This window comes from Anabrus simplex, chromosome 1 (assembly GCF_040414725.1).
Source record: "Anabrus simplex isolate iqAnaSimp1 chromosome 1, ASM4041472v1, whole genome shotgun sequence".
In the NCBI taxonomy this organism is placed as follows: domain Eukaryota; kingdom Metazoa; phylum Arthropoda; class Insecta; order Orthoptera; family Tettigoniidae; genus Anabrus; species Anabrus simplex.
In genome coordinates, this window is record NC_090265.1 from 507383365 (window position 1) to 507407947 (window position 24583).

At 42.4% G+C, this 24583-nt stretch overlaps 2 protein-coding genes across 4 annotated transcripts in view; one reads left to right on the plus strand and one right to left on the minus strand.

Annotated features, from left to right (window-relative positions):
• The window catches only part of LOC136857030 (Golgi-associated PDZ and coiled-coil motif-containing protein), a 524409-nt gene that overhangs the window by 89720 nt on the left and 410106 nt on the right, over positions 1 to 24583 (plus strand). The window lies entirely within an intron of this gene.
• LOC136857029 (putative leucine-rich repeat-containing protein DDB_G0290503) overlaps positions 1 to 24583 on the minus strand; it is a 232993-nt gene that overhangs the window by 58323 nt on the left and 150087 nt on the right. For 2 of the 3 annotated variants that reach the window (XM_067135376.2, XM_067135375.2), the window contains exons 2-3: positions 12434 to 12619; positions 2488 to 2625 (exon numbers count right to left, since the gene is read on the minus strand). In XM_067135376.2, the coding sequence (XP_066991477.2) occupies positions 2488 to 2625; positions 12434 to 12619 (324 nt within the window). The remainder of the gene's footprint in view (positions 1 to 2487; positions 2626 to 12433; positions 12620 to 24583) is intronic. The other variant, XM_067135377.2, reaches the window with a different exon arrangement.

A 24583-nucleotide genomic window follows, 5' to 3' on the forward strand; every position in this document is an offset into this window, starting at 1 on the left:
CATTCTGCTCTAAGTCTTTCCTTGGGATATCCCGACAAATACAATCAACATTTTCCATTTACGCTACCTGTCCAGAGTACTTCGTGACGGAGCTGACACAAGACCAGGAGTTCTGCCATATTCATAACCGTTTGGGATACCATTCCCCACGCCACGTAGTAGCGCGTGATTTGTTCTGACTGCCCGGATTTTGGCTTGCGAAAATTTTGGATTTGATTTTTAAAAATGGTCGTTTTTCCATTATATTTGGCTGCTTCCTTTACTTTTTTCAAACGATCAATTTCTGGGCTGTCTTCGAATTGTCTCTGTAGTCTTTTAACTTTATTATGATTAGTCATCAGCTGTTATCGCAGTCTCAGAATTCTTGATCGTAGCCTCTAATGTCTGATTTTCTGACCTCTGCTGTCATTCTTACTCGTTAGAATATTGACTTCGATTGATACTATTTCCTGCGGTTGAAGAGCATGTTTCATCACAGATTTCTTCCGAAGAAATATCTTGTCGCTGTCTGGTCTTTCGTGGAGCTATTTTTCTGGTTTGAAGGTAATGGGGATAATTCGAAGACCGACTAGGCACGCTCTCTGGCTTCAATATATTTTTATTTTAGTTTTATTTTTTACCTCCATTTCTAAAATTGAGGCTTCAAACACGGGAATAATCGGATGGAATCCATTGATTACCCTTGGTTTATCCTTGCCTTGATATAGCGTTAAGCCAATTTTACCAAAGTTCTTTACTTGGGTGGATAACAGGAATCCTCGAACCTGAAGAATTTGGATTTCCTGCTTTCATATACAGAGAAGAACACAACAATTAATCATTTTACAACCAGGGACACACACATAAATGCTTGATGCAAACGCACTGGAACACAATAACGTGGGTACGGAGATAAGTTCGGTGCGTTAGCTGGCGCCTCTAGCGGAGGTTCGTGACACTAAGAGCTCACGCTGAGAAGCACGTTAACCGCATAGCATAGAGCAGGCAGTATATAGGATTGAGACGGCGGTGGTTGTGAGTATATGAATAGGTATGTATTGAGGCAACCCCCCAGTATCCAAGCCACAGGAATTAACCAGACGCGGCTGAAATCCTCAACCTGGCCGGGAATCGAATCCAGGGTCCTCTGAGCCAAAGGCCACGATGCGCCCAAGAGCCAGCACACTCATTGTACAAGAGAGATTTTTTATTTGATGTCAGTCGTATACGTTTAGCGTAATAAAATTATTGTTGTGTTATGATCGATAGCCTATTCTATGTTTTTCCTTTCTGATATTTCTGGCTTTACAAAGGCTCTGACTGACATGTGCCACCGGGCTGAGTGGTTCAGTCGATAGAACGTTCGCTGGCCTTCTGAATTCAAGTTGGCGGGTTCAGCCCCGGCTCTGTGCGGTGGTATTTGAAGGTGCTCAAATATGTCAGCATCGTGTCGATAGATTTTCTGGCACATGTGAGACAAAATTCCGGTACCACGGCGTCTTGAAATCCGTTAACGTAGTTGGTGGGACGTAAAACTAATAACATTATTACTGACGCGTGCCAAGGCGTTCTGGAGGTAGTGAAATAACGACCAAAATGGTTGTCTCTTGTTTTTCAATCTGCTTTACGTCGCACCGACTAGCTGTAGTATGTCTTCCACTGGTTGTGGACTGGAACTCTGGTCTTTTGGGAGGGAGGACGATGTAAAACAAGAGGACATCTTATAAATACTAATGAGGGTAGGTTATATTGGTGGGAATTAGTTCAAGTGCAAGGGAGGAAAGGATAGGAATTCCATGTCGTATAATGTTCTTGCTGTCAGAGTATTATTCTGCTTCACACTATTAGCAAACCTGGATTCCATTTCTAGTGCTTGCACGATAGTGATGTTAAAGTGTGCCATATATTTCATCGTACGCTGCCGTTCATATTCTGGACAAGATCGGTCATCTGTACGATGAGGACCAGACCAATAATACGACTAGATGGATCTGGAAAAAGGTATGTGACTTTTGCCACAGCGTGGCTTGCTACGACACTGTTCCTTTACGTGTCCGTACTTTGGACATTTGTAACAAAGAGTTATATTCTGGACATAAGGCTTTACACCATACTGAGTGTTAAAAATATACATGAGGTTAAAGTACGATGGTTACGTATCGATTAAATGTGGTCTTTTACTGCTCGGTAAATGAGGCTGAAATCTGTGCTAAACAAAGCGGAAGTGATATAGTTTTCATCCAGAATCGCCTATTTTCCATTTCTGTCATTCTAGCAGTGCTCCGTGTATATTATTGCATCATAGATGTGCTGTAAATCTCGCAAGCCGGACATTCTATTGTAAGTTGACCTGCTCTATTCTGAATTGTTTTTCGAGTATGTTCACTTCGAATAGCAATCAAACTCATGCCACTAGGCATTAATAAAATATTTCTTATATACAGTTTGCCTCTGCTTCATGGCACGTATATATAGAACAGCTTTTACCTAAAGAATGTGTTGGTATACCTGTAGTTTGGTGATGCCCATATCAAGGCGCGCCTCCATGTACCCGAGCCGATGATTTAGTCTCTCATAGTTTGAGTCAAGTTTGCGGCTAAGTTGATCCTTGGAGAGTTCTTCCTTCAGTTGCCTCGCACTCAATGTCTGAAACATCAGAAGCTCTTGTTAGGAGACTGTCTACTAGAATAATTATCTATATCAAGTTTTAATTATTAATGTAGTGGGGGTGCGAATGTCATTATTCGTACTGCAGTTTGTACAACTAAACGAATACACATTAACAGTCACGTGTAGCCAGACGCTTGAATTTAGCGACGGCACTGCGTGTGCTTGTTTCCTCACAGTTGTGATCTTTTGCAAATTAGAGGAATTAGTTTGTCTGAGGAAATAAAGAATTGATGCTACTAAAATTAAAGTACTGCTTGAATAACTAAGGCGTATTTAAATGTAGGAATGATTGCTAATTCGTTTCTACCATTTATCAAATTATTGATACTCGGAAGTCTGTCACCCTCTATGAATCAGTGGCAGAGTGTAGAATTCTGGATCCAGAATCTTGATTTGAAACCCGGCAATGCTAGTCAGACTTTTGAGGAATAGTAAGGTGTCCATTCGACATCCCATGTGTACGACTTCGGCATGTAAAAAACTTTCTGGTGACATATTCTATGTTTAACCGAAATAATTAAACACTCAGCAATTGGTGGTCCAGTACAAGATCTCGGTTCTCTGCCATGTGGTAGGATAAAAGAGATCATCCAAATTAACATGTAGACAATCTGAATGGCGTAAAATAAAAATGCCTGCACACGGTAGCTGTGTCTATTCGATTACTACTACTACTACTACCACTACTACTACTACTACTACTACTACTACATTTTTGCAATTGGCTTTACGTCGCACCGACACAGATACGTCTTATGGCGACGATGGGATAGGAAAGGCTTAGAAGTGGGAAAGAAGCGGCCGTGGCCTTAATTAAGGTACAGCCCCAGCATTTGCCTGCTGTGAAAATGGGAAACCACGGAAAACCATCTTCAGGGCTGCCGACAGTGGGGTTCGAACCCACTATCTCCCGGATGCAAGCTCACAGCTACGCGCCGCTAACCGCATGGCCAACTTGCCCGGTTCTACTACTACTTCTAATAATAATAATAATAATAATAATAATAATAACAACAGTGTATATTTACTGAGAACGTACGTTCTTCAGAACACCTGATCAAGTTGACAGTACGTTACTTCAAGCGTTAATTGAAATGTGGAACACACGCTTACGCTTACATTTTTTCGGTGTAGGAATATGGATATTCGGTGTATTATTGTAAATGTAATGGGGCTAACATGATGCACAACTGTTGCAAAATTCAGAATTCTGGCGATTTGTCTGTAAAGAGGCGTTACGTGATTATCTCCCCGCGTATTATAACGAGGCGTAAATAGACTTTGTGGATTAGCAGTAATTTGCGGTGCCAGCTCTCTTCCCGATCATGTAAACTACATACAGTATCTATAGTAAGAACTAGTTTACTTGACTCTCCTGTACATTGGATAAAAAGCCAATTTTTGTGTATAGAGGTCTGTTAAGGATAATGTCGATGAGTTCTTGCGGTGGTGGCTTCAATACGCATCGTAACCCATAAGGAACCATTAGATCATCATTTTGAGCATATGTAAGAACTTCGTTGATTCCAGGGGTTTATTCTGTTGTGGTCAAATACAATCAGAGATCACTGTTAAATATGACTACGTTAAAAAAATATCATATAATTTGACCTCAGCTGTTGAGTTCTACGTCTTCTGAAGTGGTACCATTTATGGAGTCTGCGTATCACTTTAGATATTCACCCCCTGTAGGTGGGGGACGCGCATGAAGAATACACCCACCCACGGTATCCCCTGCCTGTCGTAAGAGGCGACTAGAAAAGGGCCCAGGGTCTCTCAACGTGGGAGCGTGGCGACCACGCGGCTCTTAGCTGAGTCATGGCATTGCTTCCACTAGTACCAGGCTCCTTACTGTCATCTATCCTGTCCGACCTCTCTTGGTCAACTCCTGTTCTTTTCCGACCCCGATGGTATTAGAGCATTCTAGGCCTAGGGAGTCTTTCATTTTCACGCCCTTCGTGGCCCTTGCCTTTCTTCGTCCGTTACTTAATTTTTCGAAGTGACGTATCCTTTTTATTTTCTCTCTCTCTCCCCCCCCCCCTGTGAGTGGTGGGACGCAGACGAAAAATATACCCACGGTATCCCCTGCCTGTCGTAAGAGGCGACTAAGGGATGATTTAGTTAGAACCATGAAACTACTTGTTATTTGTACCATCACGCGGGGAACACCCTTGGTCGCCTTTACTTGCGAGTAGTACCACTATGTTATGTACTCAATAGGTTTGTGATTAACAACAGCAGAGAGTGGGTTCACTGTGGCTTTACAGTACCTGTGATTAGTACCACTATATGCGGAACACCACGGGCTTACGTTGCTTGTGATTTGTACCACTATGCGAGAATCACCACGGGTCTGGGCGTTGCCTGTAATTAGTACCACTATATGAGCGGCACCGTGGGTTTGCGTTGCCTGCTATTAGTACCCATTACGTGAGGAACACCACGGGAATACCGACGCCCGTGATTAGTAGGCCTACGCCTATGTGAGGAACACCATGGATTTGCATTGCCTCTGTGTGGCGCCATCAGTGGCGGCTCGTGACAGAATTTTCAGGGGGTTCAAAGTAACATTTTTGTTCACGTCTCAAATGAATCAAAGTAGAATGCAAATCAGTACAAAATAACTTACTTAAATCATTGCACTAAAAGTTCCTTGTACGGTTCCTTCTCCACTCATAATATGGTAGATTCCTTACAACCGAGGATACATTTTCCCGAGACTAATCAGTGAGTGTACAACAAAACTAAAATTACGGCTGCCGGGCTGAGTGGCTCAGACGGTTGATGCGCTGGCCTTCTGACCCCATCTTGGCAGGGTCGATACTGGCTCAGTCCGGTGGTATTTGAAGATGCTGAAGTACGTCAGTCTTGTTTGGTAGATTGACTGGTAAGTAAACGAACTCCTGCGGGACTAAATGCCGACACCTTGCGTCTCCGAAAATCGTAAAAGTAGTTAGTGGGACTTAAAAACAATATTATTATTATTGTTATTATTATTATTATTATTATTATTATTATTATTATTATTATTAAATTACGACTACTACTAAAATGTTTTAATTCCGTACCCTGATGCTGGGCCTCCTAGAGACCAACCCCACAGCCCGAATGCAGATCTGAAAAGCCGCAGTAAAGTCCTAGCTACTGTTAGCCGAAACTACTCATCTCGGTAAAAGTAAAATTCACAGTAACTTTGCTACAATGCTGACTTGTAGCGAATATTAAAAGAAGTGAAGCCTGTTCTTGGTTTTACATAGCACGGAGTTCAGCTAGGTATGACAAGCATAAAAATAATGCGTACCGGTACCATATTTACCGATACTCAAATTAATATCATTGGAAATGATTCTCCACCCACAATGTAAAGCAAACTTCTTCCCGCGATGGCGAACACCTGTTCGGAATCACCTATCGGTTAAATCTTCCAACGATGTAATGCGATATTAACTTCCGGGAACTGTGGCCAGCAGTAACAGGGAGGTGGCGCACCCTTGTAGTCAGCTGTAATACTATCTCTGGTTTGAGGGTTGTTGCAGTGTAACGGAGCTTTGACATAAGGCGAATGCTTGTGATCGATTGATGAAATCAGGTCGAAACAAAGGAAACAATTTTTAATTATCCATGAATGCGTGAATATGCATTAGAATTGGGTGTTCACGTGCTCCTGAGAGCCCACCGCCACTGGGCGCCATTGTGTCAGAAGCACCATAGGTCTGCGTTACCTGTGCGATGTACAATATTTGTGAGAAGTACCATCATTTGTGGAACACCGTGATTCTACGCTAGTTTTGATTAGTACGGCAACATGATAAATAACATGGTCTACTTTACTAGCGATAAGTAGCATTCTGAGGAGCCGTAGACCTGGATTTTTGACCCCTTTAGACCACAAGCATCATCGATTCAAAAATGTGCCCTAGAAGCAGTCCCTCGGTTAGTATGTATGTACTGTTTTAAGATAGTTTCTAAAAAGGTGGTGCTTTGCGGGTCGGATCCACTGATTGTTTTAAATTCATATTCATCCATTCATTCTTCATCGTCACGTTTTGAATTCTGGTCAGTGGATGATTTTGGACTTTTAAATTGTCATTACATTTCGTCTCATTTCGTATCATCAGGGGCCGATGACCTAGATGTTAGGCCCGTTTAAACAGCATCATCATCATCTTTAGGTATTCCTATTGTAGTGCCATCTAGCAGCGAAAGCTGGCATCACTGGGAGGTTTCTGATACGGGATACCGGTAGGTAGTTTAACTTAACAACTGTTATAACGATGTGGGTTGATGACTCAGTATTGGTGGAGTGGAAACTAATCGTTGCAGATGGCAACAAAATATTCATTCCATCGTTGAATGATGGCTGCTGGGTCTTTCATGATGTTGTCTGATCCGGAATAACCTGCTGAGCAAGTTGGCTGGAACTTCATGGGGAGTTGACGCCAATAGTTTGTGCACTACCGCCTTGGCCATGGTTTACTTACTCTTCAGCTGAGTACTGTGCCGGCATATGGTTAAATAGCCCTCGCTGCAGCCTAATTGATATCCAACTTCGCCAGGCAATGCGTACTGTATCCGGCACGCTATACTCAACTCTAGTGCAATGGTCCCCTGTCTTTTATAATATCTCTCCCCCTCATATAAGGAGACAACACGCACTTACCAGCTTACGGTGCAGAATAGTGAAGAATGAGGCCCTTCCTATATATCAAGATATAAAGCAGCACACTACAACTAATAATAATAATCATGTTATTTGCTTTACGTCCCACTAACTACTTTTACGGTCTTCGGAGACACCGAGGTGCCGGAATTTTGTCCCGCAGGAGTTCTTTCACGTGCCAGTAAATCTACCGACACGAGGCTGTCGTATTTGAGCACCTTCAAATACCACCGGACTGAGCCAGGATCGAACCTGCCAAGTTGGGGTTAGAAGGCCAGCGCCTTAACCGTCTGAGCCACTCAGCCCGGCACACTACAACTAGACTGACATCAAGAAAACCACCGTGGAAGACAGCCTTGAACCTGTCATGTCCTCGGTTCAATTCCAGGAATGCCTGGAGAGAAGAATGGAGGATGTCGTCTCCCCGTGACTTATATGACATCTCCGAACCCAGCATAAAACCGACTGACTTCCGTTTGCCCCGTGCTGTCTGGTTAACGCTGAACAGGAGCCGATGTTGTGTTACACCTGTGGGTGGGGGAGGTAGACGAAGAATTCACCCATGGTATCCCCTGCCTGTCGTAAGAGGAGACTAAAAGGGGCGACCAAGGGATGATGAAATTAGAACCATGAAACTACTTGTAATTAGTACCATCACGCAGGGAACACCATGAGTTGCATTTACTTGCGCGTAGTACCACTATGTTAGGTACGCAATAGGTTTGTGATTAGTAGCGACAGTGTGTGAATCAGGATGGGGGTCCTGCAGTACCTGTGATTCGTACCCCTATATGAGCGACACCATGGTTCTGCCTTACCTATGCTCAGTTCCCACTATGTGAGGAATTCCACGGGATAGTACGGGTCCCTGTGGTTAGTCCACTTATGTGAGGAACGCCATAGGTTTGAGTTGCCTTTATAGGTTTGCGTTGCCTGCAAATAGCACCGCTATGTGTGAAACACCTTAGGTCTGTGTTACATGTGCACATTACACTACCTGTGAATAGTACCATAAACCGCGAGTCTCCGCTACTTCTGATTAGTACCGCAACATTACACATAGCATGGTTCTACTTTCCTAGCGATAAATACCATTATGAGGGGCTGATGACCTGGATTTTGGACCCGTTTTGACTATACACACAATCGATTCAGCATCGAACTATAGAAGCAGTCCCTTGGTCGGTAATACGATTGTTTTGTGCCAGCTTCTGTGCATATGAAGTACTGTGGGTCGGATCCACTGATCGTTTTAAATGCATCTCCATCCATTCATTCTTCGTCCTCATGCTTTGAATTCTGGTCAGTGGAGGATTTTGGAATTTTAAGTTGTCATTTCATTTCGTCTCATTTCGTACCATTAGGGGCCGTTGACCTCGATGTTAGGCCCCTTTAAACAACAAACATCAATCATCGATGTTGTGTTGGTAGGACTGGCGCAGCCTTTCATCTATGGGGATGGGTAGATTCTCCCTGCTGTGGCTGTGGTGCTGAAGTGCAGTCTATCAAGCACATAGTTCTAGAGTGCCCCCTACGTGCATTCCCTGGTTCCGTGGAGGAATTCTATGAAGTAATACCGGAATTGATTACGTGGATAAAATTTTTGACATTAAAATACTTGTATATTTGTGTATTTTGATTGTCATTTACACATCATACGCTAATAATAATAATAATAATAATAATAATAATAATAATAATAATTTTATAGCATGGTCAATATCTTGCGTGGAACGAGTACGGGACTTGACGAGACGATGGATATTGACATCTCCTGATGTGTATAGCTGGTTGTACAAATTCTTGTAGTGACAGTCCTCGTAGCAACCACCGCTCTCTTCTTTATTGATTTCAGCGAATGGTAGCGTTCACAATGTGTTTCGAGACATGCATTCCGTGAGATCCGGAAGGCTAACTTATTTTCTGTAATGCATGTTGAACTTCTTCGTTGCACCACCACGTTTGCTTATTCATCAATTTTCGCCCTGACTTTGTTCTACCCAAAGTGTTTACTGCAACCTGATGTATCTGCTCCACAATAGTGTTCCACATTTCTTCCGCTGATACCCCTGGCTTTACTGATAAGTTAACCGAACTCGATAGCTGCAGTCGCTTAAGTGCGGCCAGTATCCAGTAATCGGGAGATAGTGGGTTCGAGTCCCACTGTCGGCAGCCTTGAAAATGGTTTTCCGTGGTTTCCCATTTTCACACCAGGCAAATGCCGGGGCTGTACCTTAATTAAGGCCACGGCCGCTTCCTTCCACTTCCTAGGCCTTTCCTACCCCATCGTCGCCATAAGACATATCTCTGTCGGTGCGACGTAAATAAAAAAAAAAAAAACTGATAAGTTAACCAAGGCATTGTTCAGCTTATTCTTACTGGCATTTATTTCCAACATCTTATCCGTTCATGTCCGGTCTTCAGTGCCCTAGTCGGCTTCCGATAGCTCATTCGGATGTCTAACTCGAGCAAGCGGTGTTGGGAGAGTGGGGTGCTACAGTGTCGTAGGGAATCATTTGGTATTGACGACCAACTTCAAATCCTGTCTTCGAACTAACCAGTGGTCGATCTGTATAGCATGCCACCGCTAGTGTAGATGGCTAGGGGCGTTGTTTTCTTCTTGAAGAAATTGTTAGCTACAGTTATGTCTTGTTCTTTAGTTAAGTCCAAACAAATTGCAGTAGGGCCTATACGACATCCATCTTCTTCACGCCGAAATCAGTGTCTCCGATAACAATGGGTGTATCCGTAGGATGGTCATTCAAATCACCTCCAAGGACTATGGACACTTTCGGGTCGATCGCTCGCAGATGGGCATCCAGACTGTTCCGGAATTCCTCCTCCTCGTTATGTGTACTCACATTATGAGGTGCATAACAAGAGGCGGTATGAGTAATGACTGACTGTGATTAAATCTAGATTGACATGAGCAAATCTGACACACTGAAGACGCGCATATTATAAAACTGTTGGCCTACTTTGACTCTACGTCATTCCTTATGCTGGTTTCATACTACGTAGGTCGAGTCATAAGTCATGGCAACTATTTTTTTTTCTCGCGAACAGGAGACAACACGGAAAATGTAAGATATGTATTTCGAAACGTATGGTATGTACTTGCGTATGATGCCACTAGATGGTGTATGTAAACAACAGAGTGGGTCTAAGCATGCCCCCAAGTGAGAGCGTCGTCACAAAATGGAAGTCAACAAGCAGGAGCAACGATCGTATAGCAGTTCACCGCGGCAGAAATGCACACCAGTGCCATGCAGAGCTGCGGGAAGCATTAGGTGTGCATGCCATGCCCTATAGAACAGTGGCGAGGTGGGTGGAGACGGTCAAACATGCAGCGAATGGTATTCAGCGCCTGCCCCACCGCTGGCAACGCACAGTGAAAACCTTGGGTAATTATTTCGAAGGTCTGTAACCAGTGAAGACCTGTCCTTTGTACGTAGTCTTGTATATTTGCTGTCTATACCATAATAAAACAATGTTTACTAATGGCCTGTGTTCTGTCACTTTTCTACGAGAATCTCCTGAAGTCAGAATTTGTCTTCAGGCACTATGCATAAGTACAAGTCCTATATTTCCAAATGCATATCTTAGATTTTCCGTGTTGTCTCGTGTTCGCGAGAAAAAAAAAATAGTTGCCATGACTTATGACTGGACCCTCGTAGATAACCTTATATTCATCCGTAATCTCCTTTGCCTTAGAACCTTTCGTCTTAGTTTCCTGAACATGAGCAATGTCAACCTTTCTGTTCTTCAGAGTTTCAGCTAACTATCGCCATCGACAATGTTCCGATGTTGATTGTAGCGAATCTCAAAGGGACTAACTTCTATGGCCTTGCCCAACCTTGAACACGTAGCCCTTGCATATTTCTCACGCCACCCCGGTGAAAGCGGCGCGTTTCGCTTCGGGGAAAACGCCCTAGCATGGTCCAAATTCCAATTTGATGATGTAGCCATAGATACGACGAAGGAATACCTTAACAAACGTGTCACTCTGCCTGTCGTTAAGGACATTTTATACCTCCTGCTAGGTTAGGCCGCCCCTGACCTGGAGAACAGACATCATTAGTAGCCGCCGCTAACCTGGAGTATAGACGCCACCTGATAAATTTCAATGGCATTTCCTGCACTGAGGGGTCTATCGCCCTCTTATAGAGAAGGAGCTCGTCCGCTCGAAGCTGTTGGCTACTTCAAGACGTTAGGTTATTTCCCGCCACCCAACACTCGGCGTTGAGTCGTTGACTGTACAGTTTATTTCAGGGGTCTCCAGAGTATAGCTCGCGGACCACATCCGCCTCGTGAAGAAGTCTGATTAGGCCCCTGCTTGTGAAAAAATTGTAAAATTGAATAACGAGCAAGCCAAGTTTTATCAGGAAAACAAAAGCATGAGTTTGTTTCTTAAACCCGGCGCGCAATTTTTACGGCTTGCTTTATGAGAGACCGCCAGAAGTGTTGCTGTCCTTCCATCCACTCAGTTTCTTGTCTGTTTTTTGCATTAAATGTATTGAAATTCACAAAGTCAAATTACAGAAGTAACTTGAGAGACCAGCTTTTGAAAGATATTTTATTTATTCAACAGACTAAATTAGAGCGACAGTTTGACTAGATTCTGTACTTTAAAAAACAAGTTTTATACCTCTCACTAAAATATACATGAGTAACTGTACACTGAAAACACTTTATACTACATTTTACTAATTTATTTATAGTCTTTTCTTTCTGATAAAATGTTCTGAACCTCAAAAGCATGATATGTGGCCCTCAGGGTTCAACAATTTTGAGATCCGTGGTCTACTCTATTACTGTAGTAGGATGAATCTGGCTGGACAGATTGTTGTGTGAATATGTGTGTGTGCTTAATTTTGAGAGAAAGAAAATATCCGTACATTTTCGTGGAATTGAAATGGAAAACCACCCTCAACCTAACTCTCTCCGGAATTCATGGATAGTGGCCACCATATCAGTTCTTAACCACCCTGAAGCTGTCTTTACTCTTTCTCGTTAGATTAGAACTAAACTAACAGGCAAATTATACCCCCCTCCCCCAAATCTGGAAAGACGGGGAGAATGGGTAATTTCCATTATAAATTGTGAACTGTTTGCGGGTATCACCTCCGATATTTTATCCAGGCGCAGTTCAAGGAGGGTCTCCAGGCGGCCTAATCGGGACTCCATGCTGTCCAGTCGACGAGCTTGTTGCTCCATGCTGAGGTCCAGTCTGGGTGCATATCGCGCTGAGTATAGGTTGTCAAGCCCTCGTAGCCGCTCTTCTATTGACATCAGTACCGTCTGCAAGTTCTGAAACATTCAAACGCCTCAGTTAGTCAATGAGATATGGTAGATTGACCTCGAAATTCAAAAATCATTTATAAAAGTTGGTTTTTAAAAGTATGTGTGCTTGATGTTATTTAGAATAGAGTAGAATACTCCCCTAGTGCCGGATCGCCTGTAACTGGAGAGAGAGCATTCATTTAATGTAATCCATTTTTTGATAGATGCGTTACATTACCTTTGTTACAACGCTGATGTTATTAATTGCATTTTTTTTTCCACAACGTAGTGCCCACCTGAGGATCACGGATTGAAATATTTTGGTGATGATTTTCCTTTCGTCTCTTCCCATAATCTCTCCCTGGTCCTCTCGCTGTGTTTTTCCTTTGGTAGTTCTTATCTTGGGTTTTCAGCAAAAGTTACTTTATTTAGTTACGTATTTATTTATCTGTACTGTGAGCTTTATATTACTTTTAGCGGGCGAGTAGGCCGTGCGCGTAGAGGCGCGCGGCTGTGAGCTTGCATCCGGGAGATAGTAGGTTCGAATCCCACTATCGGCAGCCCTGAAGATGGTTTTCCGTGGTTTCCTATTTTCACACCAGGCAAATGCTGGGGCTGTACCTTAATTAAGGCCACGGCCGCTTCCATCCAACTCCTAGGCCTTTCCTATCCCATCGTCGCCATAAGACCTATCTGTGTCGGTGCGACGAAAAGCCCCTAGCAAAAAATTATATTACTTTTACCAGACTGACAAAATCTTTAAATATGTTTTAGAGATTGTGTATATATTGAAGGTTGTAGTTTTACGTGAGTGGTAGTAACGTGGTCATTGCCACGGAACTCCAGTTTTACGTGCAATCAGAAGCACAGGGACGAGTCTTCATTTCAGAAATCCTGCACGCATTGACCGGGATTCGAGCTTGGTAAGAAGCCTTCTGCATTTTAGTTTCAATGATCATTATAGGAAGGGTTCCTTTCATAATGCTGTGTTCTATTGTCGTTTTAGACACTGTACATGTTACAAATTTTCTGCATTGAGGAATGTTGACGGAAGACTGGAACCTGAATTAGTCCGTTTAACTAGTAAGGCGCGCTACCACATACCCCGGTAACCCGGTGCCGTAACGGGCATCTTGTTGTGGGGAGCAATTCAATTCGTATTTGAGTGGTTAATCGTTTGCTCCTTAGTTGAGAGTACATTTTTTAAAGATTAAAAAATAATATGCCCGTACGGACATTACCTTAAAGAAAAAACGAAGTTATCTCTACTCAGGACGCAGATTATCACGATATAGTGCAGGAGGTAAATGCTTTCATGGTAATTAGCTGGTCAGAAGTAGAGACTGCTTCCACGGCCTTTGCCGCCAAGAATTATCTTAGTTCTCATTTCTTGTTATTGATAATGAACCAGAGGGCATGGGCCTCCTCAGATCTGGTGGTCTTGTTTGTAAATCTTATGATTGCCGGACAGGCGATCAAACCTATATCCTTGTCGAAAACTGTAGAAAAGAAATGTTCACTTTGGGAGAGGTGTATGGTCAAGAGGCTCAATCAGCCTACACCAAAAATGATTACTAGAGGAATTTCTGGAGCCAAAGATGGCTAGGCATAGAGGTAACAACTATATCCTATTTAGTGCCGTGGTTACGAGTAGTGGAAGCCTTTACCTTCTATTCCTCCAAGGGCCTTCATGACAGGTACGGTAATGGCTTTGCTTTGCTTTGCCTTGCTATGTTTTCGCCGCTTTGAAAATATAGGGGCCTTCGTTTCAGCCATGGCCGACTGAGATCTAGGTACAGTGTTAATTTTAGACTCTATTTAACTTTTAATTCTTATGGTAAATTATTAATCAGTTAATGTTTAAAACTAGCTTGCGGCCACCATTTTGAAATATCACTAATGCTGCTGAAGTGGTTTATACGAAACTATATTGTGCTTTTGTGTTTGTTTTATAATCGCTTAATTGTTCTTTGTGGCTCCCTGTTATTTGTAAGGTTTGAGAATTAACCACGATGACCATTTCAATGTTTCAAAGACATCAGTGTGTACAGTTTTCGTACGGTTATAACCGAGGAATCATGCTCTCAATGAATTTGTAAAACGAGTTCGTAAATTCCCTCTGAAAATTGTATTTGTGTCAGACGTTATACCAGTTGCCAAATATAATTTAAAAACCGATCGAGTTGGCCACGTGGTCGGTTCGAGTCGCGAAGCTGTGAGCTTGCATTCGGGAGGTAGTGGGTTCGAGTCCCACTGTCGGCACCTCTGAAGATGATCTTCCGTGGTTATCCATTTTCGCACCAAGCAGATGATGTACCTTAATCCACGGACGCTACTTTACCAGTCTTAACTCTTTCGCATCCTTGCATCCCCGTAAAACTTTGCTGTGTTAATGTGACTTTAAACCAGTGATATACAGGGTTATTCACCTAACATGTTACACGGAAATAACTTCTAAATCATTTAAAAATATCAGCATTCTGTTTTCATATTCGTAAATGGTACGCAGGGTCTTGTAAAATAACGTGCCACTTAGTCTCATGGGGTGATTAATAAGCGAGATATTGATACTAACTCCACTAACGGCACAAATTCACACAGCTGATTTAAAAGTTAATCTGCGTACAAGTTCAAATATGTAAGTATTTTCAAAATTGGACAATTACTTTTTGAGATATAAGTAAAAACAGCATGTGCTGTTTTGCATGCCGCATTAGACGGCGTGAAGTCGGGGAAGGACATATTGAGGCGCAGGCAGTTTCCTGGGAGTGAGTTGAGCCACAGAATGGATACCAGGCATGTAAGCACCTCGAACACATGTGATGGGTTTGCAAAGTGTGTATGACAGACGAACACATGACAGGACAGAAAGGTTTGATGTGTTTAAAAGGAATAAAGTAAGTACTTTGCCTTGAAAGGAACATAACGAAAGCTGTAATTGTCACTGGTTTTAGTGTACAGTTCATACTACTCTGTGAGTTGAGAAATAAACATAACACAAAACACCGGAAGACCTCCTCCTAGAAAAGCAAATGGTCAGAGTTGATCGTGGTGAGATGGCAGCAACACTATTATTTGTTTTATTTTACACGCATTAATCTCCGCAGGGCTCCAGCGCGACTGTAGTAGCGTGCATTCGGGAGAGCGTAGGTTCGAGTCCTGCCTCACCCAACCTGAAAGTGATTTTCATGGTGTCCCATGTTCAACACCAGGCAAATACCGGATAGGTACCTTTGTGATAGGCCACGGCCGACTTCCTTTCCAAATCCTTCCCATTCCCATCCGTGAGAAAAAACGCTAAACTGAGCGCAACCTATTACATGTCAAAACAAAACAATTTTAATCTCCCTTCCCCGTTGCGTGTTCACCCAGGGTTTGTTACGGTACCGTACATCACATTATGTTTACAGTACATGCCTGGTATCCGTTTTGTGGCTGAAATCAAGGCTAGGAAGCAGCTTGCGCCTCAATATGTCCTTGCCCGACTTCACGCCGTCTGATGCGGCAGGAAAACCGTGCATGTTGTTCTTATTTATATCTCAAAAAGGTAATTGTCCGATTTTGAAAATACTTACATATTTGAACTTGTGCGCAGTTGATCTTTTAGGCCAGCTGTATGAATTTGTGCCGTTCTATTTAAACATATGGAGTTAGTATCAATATCTCGCTTATTAATCACCCCACGTTATTTTACAAGGCACTGGGTACCATTTACGAATATGAAAACAGAATGCCGATATTTTTAATGGTTTAGAAGTTACTTCTGTGTAACATGTTAGGTGAATAACCCTGTATATTAGCCTCCGTGGCTCAGGCGGCAGCGCGTCGGCCTCTCGCCGAAGGGCACCGTGGTTAAAATCACGGTTACTCCATGTGAGATTTGTGCTGGATAAAGCGGAGGCGGGACAGGATTTTCTCCGGGTACTCCGGTTTTCCCTGTCATCTTTCATTCCAGCAACACTCTCCAATATAATTTCATTGCATCTGTCACTCATTAATCATTGCCCCAGTGGAGTGCGGCAGGCTTCGGTAGCCGGCACAATTCCTATCCTCGCCGCTAGATGGGGGCTTCATTCATTCCATTCCTGACCCCGTCACTGAGTGGAAAACTGTTTGTAGGTTTTCATTTTATATATATTATTAGTTTAAATAGCCATCAAAATCAACCTTCAACCTATTAGGTCGTGTTCCGTACATATAGTAATGTGTTGAAGAGATGTTAAGTACAGAACACACCGGGCGAGTTGGCCGTGCGCGTAGAGGCGCGCGGCTGTGAGCTTGCATCCGGGAGATAGTAGGTTCGAATCCCACTATCGGCAGCCCTGAAGATGGTTTTCCGTGGTTTCCCATTTTCACACCAGGCAAATGCTAGGGCTGTACCTTAATTAAGGCCACGGCCGCTTCCTTCCAACTCCTAGGCCTTTCCTATCCCATCGTCGCCATAAGACCTATCTGTGTCGGTGCGACGTAAAGCTCCTAGCAAAAAGCAAAAAAGTACAGAACAAAAATGGCTAAACCACACCAGTGGGATCCGAACCCACAACCTCCCGTGTTCAAAAGGTCAAAAGCGAATGTTTTCTGTTTTGCTTTACATTGCACGCGTGTTGAATGTTTGTAAGCACAGTACTCATTGTACACGGGAGACCGTCAAATAACCATGGCGTTGGTGTCTGCGACAAACAGCGAGTGTTTGTAAACATCCAGTTACATAACCATTAGATGTGCTTGTGATTCACTCTACTATACTCTGATCTTTGTCTGGTGTGTTGTGTTTGTCGCTTGTCCTTATGACTGGAGTGAGCCACTTTACTGCGGCGCGTGTTCTTCCTTTTTTTATTACTTTGCATAAGAGTATTGTTTTAAAACTACCAACACTACCTACAACACATCAGGGAAAGAAACTGTTTTCAAGTATGCCTTGCGTATGTCTGATGATTCCGTATGATTGCGGTAGTCATTCCCTTTTATCCTGTATACTTAGCTGTTCCTGTGGTGGCTAAAATAATAAATATCAAGATATTGAAACTTTTTTAGGACTCTTTGGATGAATGATTAGCGTACTGACCTTCGGTTCAGAGGGCCCTGTGGTCGGTTAACGGGTCGTATCGGAGATTTAAATTGAGTTTGGTTCATTCCTCTGATTCGGGGTCTGGGTGTTTATGTTTGTCCCAGTACACTTCGTTTCATACACACAACACACCACACTACCAACCGTCTCAGAAACACGAAATAATTTAGTAGACTACATCCCTCCACATAGAGTTGGCATCAGGAAGAGCATCCGGCCGTAAAACTGGGCCAAATCCACATCACTTGCCGACCCCATAACAACTCTCTGCAAACAAATAAATATTGCTTTTCTGAGAAAATCACTTGCGGGTAATCTTCGCATCAACCCTTTCAACCACTTACAACTGAACTACCGTTCCGCTCAAAGAGGTCGAGGTGTGTCCCTTTTTCGTCCACTTGCAAGAACAACATCTTTTCAAAGTGGTTTCTTTAATCGTTCTGCTCGGCTATAGAATGAATTCAATATGCGTGGGAGGACGGATGAATGTTTGTGTGTTTGTGTGATCGCGAGTGAGTGAGAGAGAGAGACTGTATGTGGGTATGAATGAGCCGGCCTAGCTGAAGTAGGCTATATGTGGGGATTCTGTTCTCGTATTCTCGCGTGTGTGTGTGTGTGTGTGTGTGTGTGTGTGTGTGTGTGTGTGTGTGTAATTGTATGTTGAACAGGTCCTGTGAATATTATGTAAATATTAAGTCTATGTAAATACGGTAATTCTATATAAGCACATTCCGTAGCTTATAACTGTAATAATTTAATATTGTAATTTTAAGTGGGATGGAGACACCATCGTGTATGTGGGGTTATGTCCGTTTTCCATTCACCATCCCTGAATTATATCTACAATTTGTGGAAAATAAATAATAATAATAATAATAATAATAATAATAATAATAATAATAATAATAATAATAATAATATCGTGTACAATTGTACAAGTACACAGAAAAATACTCGAACATTGAAACAGATTTTCGTAAACGACGATTGAAATTTTGTGGACACATTGTGAGGCTAGATGACAACCGATTAACAAAGAAAATATTGATGTACTCACAAACATTAAAGACGACAACGGTTTGGATCAAACAAGTCCAAACTGATCTCAATAACGCCAACATCACACCTACAGATATCAGAGACCGCAAAACTTTCAGACATCTACACTTGGGAAATTGCTTCAGAAGATAAGCCAATCAGATCTAGGAGAAAATGGACTGACGAACGTCGAGTTAAACATAGCGACATGATGAAAAATTCTGGAAGGACAAGGAAAAAAATTACACCGAGCTCGATAGCTGCAGTCGCTTAAGTGCGGCCAGTATCCAGTATTCGGGAGATAGTAGGTTCGAACCCCACTATCGGCAGCCCTGAAAATGGTTTTCCTTGGTTTCCCATTTTCACACCAGGCAAATGCTGGGGCTGTATCTTAATTAGGCCACGGCCGCTTCCTTCCCACTCCTAGCCCTTCCATGTCCCATCGTCGCCATAAGACCTGTGTCGGTGCGACGTAAAGCAACTAGCAAAAAAAAATAAATAAAAAAATCATAATTTGCTTTCTGTGATCCTTTATGGATCGAAACTAAATAAATAAATAATACCGGGCGAGTTGGCCGTGCGGTTAGGGGCGCGCAGCTGTGAGCTTGCATCCGGGAGATAGTGGGTTCGAACCCCACTGTCGACAGCCCTGAAGATGGTTTTCAGTGGTTTCCCATTTTCACACCAGGCAAATGCTGGGGTTGTACCTTAATTAAAGCCACGGCCGCTTCCTTCGCACTTTTACCCCTTTCCTTTCCCATCGTAGCCATAAGACCTATCTGCGTGAGTGCGACGTAAAACAAATACTACTACTACTACTACTACTACTACTACTACTACTACTACTACTACTACTACTAATGATAATAATAATAATAATAATAATAATGCTAAATTCTGACAGCAGTCCTGGTGAATATGGGGTCGATTACAGATTTATTGATCCTGATAAGTCACCGTCGCGACATGTACGGTGCTACCTGTTTGCATGGTATCATTTATCTTACAACAAATACTGCGTGATGATGAGCAAGTCTTTGAGAGAGACGTCGATCGATACTGCCGCCACCTGCTGCTGGCTTTGAAACATTCATTTGTATGGTCGACGGCGTGAGAGACTGACTGCATTATGTTCCGGAATTCCATTCTTAGCTCTACATTTTGGAACGGCTGTTGAGGTTATGACTGTAACGTTATTTCGAAAATTGTGATTACAGAGATTCGGGCCCAAACATTACAAGAACCCAGGAATTAGAGCTTGTTACGAGTGGAGATCTCTGAAAAATCCTTCTCAGTGTCAGGCTTCTGCGTACACCTCAATGAATAAATGATCAGTGGTCTCCGGTTCAGAGGGTTCCGGGTTAGATTTTCTGTCGGTACCGGTAGAAAACAATAGTAGATCCAGAGAAATGGAAATGGAATTCTAAGAGATTCCCGTTCGCGCCCGGGATTTTAACCGCGTTTGGGCCTTCAACTCGGGGACTGGCTATTGGTGATTCTTTTAATATAAACCCCTCCATTTACATAATGCACCACACTATGAACCTCCACAGAAACATGCAAAAGGTTGGAGTCAGGAAGGGTACCTGGCCTTAGAAACTGGGCCAAGTCAGGTCATGCGACTCTGATCGTCTCGCGACCCTTTTCTATCCCATCGTCGCCGAAAATCTTAAACCACTAAAAAATAATTTTTAAACACCTTTTCCCCTACACTTATCGTTATTCTTCCCAGTCCTTAACTGATAATATGTTCCTAAGAGTACCATAAATACTTTGTTTTCTTACTACCTATGAGTGGAGGTTCGAACCCACTCATGGTATCTCTGCCCTGCCGTATATGATATGCCGGTACGGGGAAGGATGCTATAGCCCACTTCTGTACAGAGTTCTTGATGACTACACGAGTGTTTTTTAAATTAATGGTACCATCACTATTACTCTCCAAGTTGTTTAAAATAATAGAAACATAATTGTTTATTATAAGAAGTAATACTTTTGAGGATACGTAGTGTACTAATGTTTCCTTGTCTGGGTTGAGAAATCAGCTCTTTAATGTACTTTGCTTATATATATTGGCTTGACACTGTCATTTTGTATGCCTTTCAGTTTAATATACGTATACTCGTTTGTGTTTAAATGAAAACAAAATAACACGAGAAAGCTCCATGAAGCGCGTCGCATGAATTTGTACTTCTTTCAGAAGAAATTGTATTTGAAGGCCAAATAAGGAGAGGAAATAATGCATCAGATGGTATGAAGTTTGTGATAAAATAATCGGCTAAGTTTGTTGGTTTTGAATCGACTGGTTGGATGCTACAGTTGATCAAAATTATCTTCAACTTCTGCAAGGTCGAAACATGCCAGACGAAACGTACTCTGTAAGCACTTTCTGACTTCGGTGTGCTCCTAGTATTCAGACGAAAAACCGAGGGATTCCTAGTGGTTGATGTGGCCACTTAATAATGGGAATAAATCTTCTCAGAGCGCAACTAACGTTGTTTACAACGAAATGGTTCCAGCGCAACTGATCAGTTCGAGCGTAAGTACTCGTAGTTACTTTTTTAATTCTTTAGAGCGTAATTGACATACACCTCCGCTTAAGATCATTAGCTGGGGTACAGTGAATTTTGGTGTACAATGGAGATCGCATAGCACAGCAGCTATTTTATCTGGCCACAGATCATTCTGTGATTTGTATACTTTGTACCTGAAAACATGCCGCACTATGGTGCGACATGGTTCTGCATGATCTTTAAAGTGACATGTGTATCGATCCGGACGGATGAACAGTGTGTCTCTCTTCCTGCTGAAGAGGAAAGAACTTTATAAAGGTTAATGTTTTGTTATTGCCATGCCTGTTAGTGATCGCGGTAGAACGAACCACTGGGTGAGTCAGCCTAGGCCACTTTTGTACTTACCAAATCCTATCAACAGTAATACTACGTTGACCGATTATTGCTATGAGTTGAGGTGTGCTTTGTTTTTTCTGCTGCCAAGCTTCTCCTCTAGATGGCATTCCTACTGTAATTATACAGCGACGGGTACGACAGCTGATATGTATATATGTATGTTCAGTCCTCAGCCCAAAGACTGGTTGGATCCTGAACAGCTCCACCATTAGCTGTCATAGATGGCCTGGGCAGCACTGAAGAGGCGTACGAGGGAAATGAGGAGTGAGGTAGTTTCCCGTTGCTTTTCTCACTGAGCCAGAAGTTGCTATTACTTATCAGTCTGCCAAGCGCACTGAAATGCACACACCAACCTACCCTAAAAGAACATTTTTACACCATTCATATCCAGAACTGGCTGCATAAGGAATGGCATTGCTAGGATCGCTCATACCTCAGTCACTTTCATAAGTTATTGTCAAAACCAATCAGACAGATCAATGAAAGTAACGACATTACTCTAGCCCATACCAAAAGACATAGTGCAGTGTAGACACTAAGTCTCTCCAGCAATGGCATAGGTATATGTATAAAAATAAAATTGCAATTTTGTTGTCTGTACTCCTCGGATTTTTGCCTTATACTTCGTTTTTATGTGGGATTAGGTATATAATGTCGAAAGTGGTTCAGCTCAGTTTTTGTCTGTTTGGTTGTTTCTGTAAACATCAAGTGAAAACGGCTTGACAGAATTTCTGAAAACTCCACATTTAAGTTGAAGGATATCCGGAGTGTGCACTAGTAGGCTATAGACAAGGTTATTCAGCTAGGTTGTCCACCTTAAATAACTCGTGAACCGTTCAAGATATCGACATTCTGTTTTCACTTTCAGTGGTTGTACCAAGTGGCTCATATTCGGAATTAAAGTGCTTTGTCATGGTGTCAATATCATCTGAGATAATTGTACTGGCTTATTCTTTTTTTAAAATGGAACTGCACTGTTTTCTACACATAGCCTTAAACCAACAATCATTACAAATTCAGCGCCGTGATTGTGTTGAACATCGGTAAGTACTTCTCGAGAAAATGTAATGTATTCAAACGCGTTTCATTTGCCAGCTGGGCACTGCCCTGTTCGATTCGCTCTACGTCTGAAACATGAGCTAGCTGTTGCCATAGAGAGTTGTTCACCTTCTTCTTACAGATACTGTAGGCATTCTCTCTACTGGACTCATAAATACACTATGATAAAAGGCATGATTTAAAATCCTTAGTATCACCGTAGGTAACAGTAAAGGAAAAACGGATTATTATTATTTTTTTTTTTTGTTATGACGAGACGTTAAAACACGCAGGACCGAACGAGCTAGCTGCATGCTGTGAGCCGCTTAACTGTTAGGTTATGTTCGGTAGATGGTAGCTTCGAACCTCATTATCGGCAGTCCTGAAGATGGTTCCCCGTGGTTTGCCATTCTCACACCATTTTCACTTTAATTAAATACATGACCTCACCCTTCCCAGTTCTAACCTATCGTCGCCGAAAACCCACCTGAGTTAATGCTAATACTAGGAAGAAAATAAAACCATACATGATTGACGTTAGGAAGGACATCTGTCCGTAAAGCTGGGTCAAATCAATATGCGTGACGCGGATCGCAACACATCCCCACCAAGTTCTGGGAAAGTGGTTGAGAAAGGAGAAACTTCAATTAACAAAAAGAGAAAAAGGCCTATTTTGAATGTTTTAAAGTAATAGAGGTAGTGGAAGCGAGTGCTTATCTGAACGGAAAAGAAGAAGTGGTTCGATTCTTTGAAAAATGGGCAAAAGAAAGACACGCGGCCACGAAGGCCGTGAAAATGAAAGACTCCCTAGGCTTCGCGAACCTAATTACCATCGGGATCAGAAAATAACAAGGGTTGATTAAGGGAAGTCGGAGTGGAATGGAAACCCGTCCCATATCTGCTTTTCCTTTACTGGTACCTGTTACCTACGGCAATATTAAAGGTATTAAATCATACATCTTATCATGATGAATTTATGAGCACAGTAGAGAGAATACCTGTCTGTTAGAAGAAGGTGAACAACTCTGTATGTCAACAGCTACTGTAGCTTATTTTTCATACGTAGCGCGAATCGAACAGGCCAGTCCCCAGCTGCCAAATGAAACACGTGTGAATACATTCCATTTTCTCGAGAAGTACTACGTAGTCCGATTTTCAAAATAATCACGGTGGTGAATTTGTAATGTTTGTAGTTTTAAGGCTATGTGTAGAAAAAAATTTAGTTCCAATTTTTTAAAAGTACCATTATCTCAGACGATGCCATGAAACTACTGTAATTATGATTATGAGCCCCTTGGTAGGTATCATTACTGAAAGTGAGAACAATGTCGATATCTCGAACGCTTCACAAGTTATTTGAGGTGGACAACTTAGCTGAATAACCCTGTATAATTTGATCACTAAACATTGGCGTAGAAATATTAAGGGGATCAAAACTAGAAATCTCAAATTTCTCCGTTAATGTTAGCTGTAAAAAACAACAACTGTGCATTATATTTATTTATTTATCATAAGTCTGTACAGAGTTCTCCTCCATTTTCACAGACACTATACATAGGTGTACATAAATGCATGAATGAGGGTTTTTTTTTAATTCCATGACCGAATAATATTGTCATGCATGCATGAATAAATGAATGAACACTTCTCTCCCAGTCACGGATAGCCACCAACTGAGGAGAGAGCATTCGGTTGGCAGGATAAATGCATGGATGGGATTATGCATGACTACTGCCCGGTCGTGTTATCCACCCCTGGTGAGAAAAAGGAGCCACCTTCCCAAGGATAACACGTCCGGCCCTTTCCCTTGAGGCTCAAACAGAAGACCCCACCTGATCTAATAGCTGTCAAACACTAATTTCTCACCATTCCCTAATTTCTGCGAGGCACACGTAAGCGGAAATCCCGCACCTCATGTGCCCCCTCCCTATTCTTCTT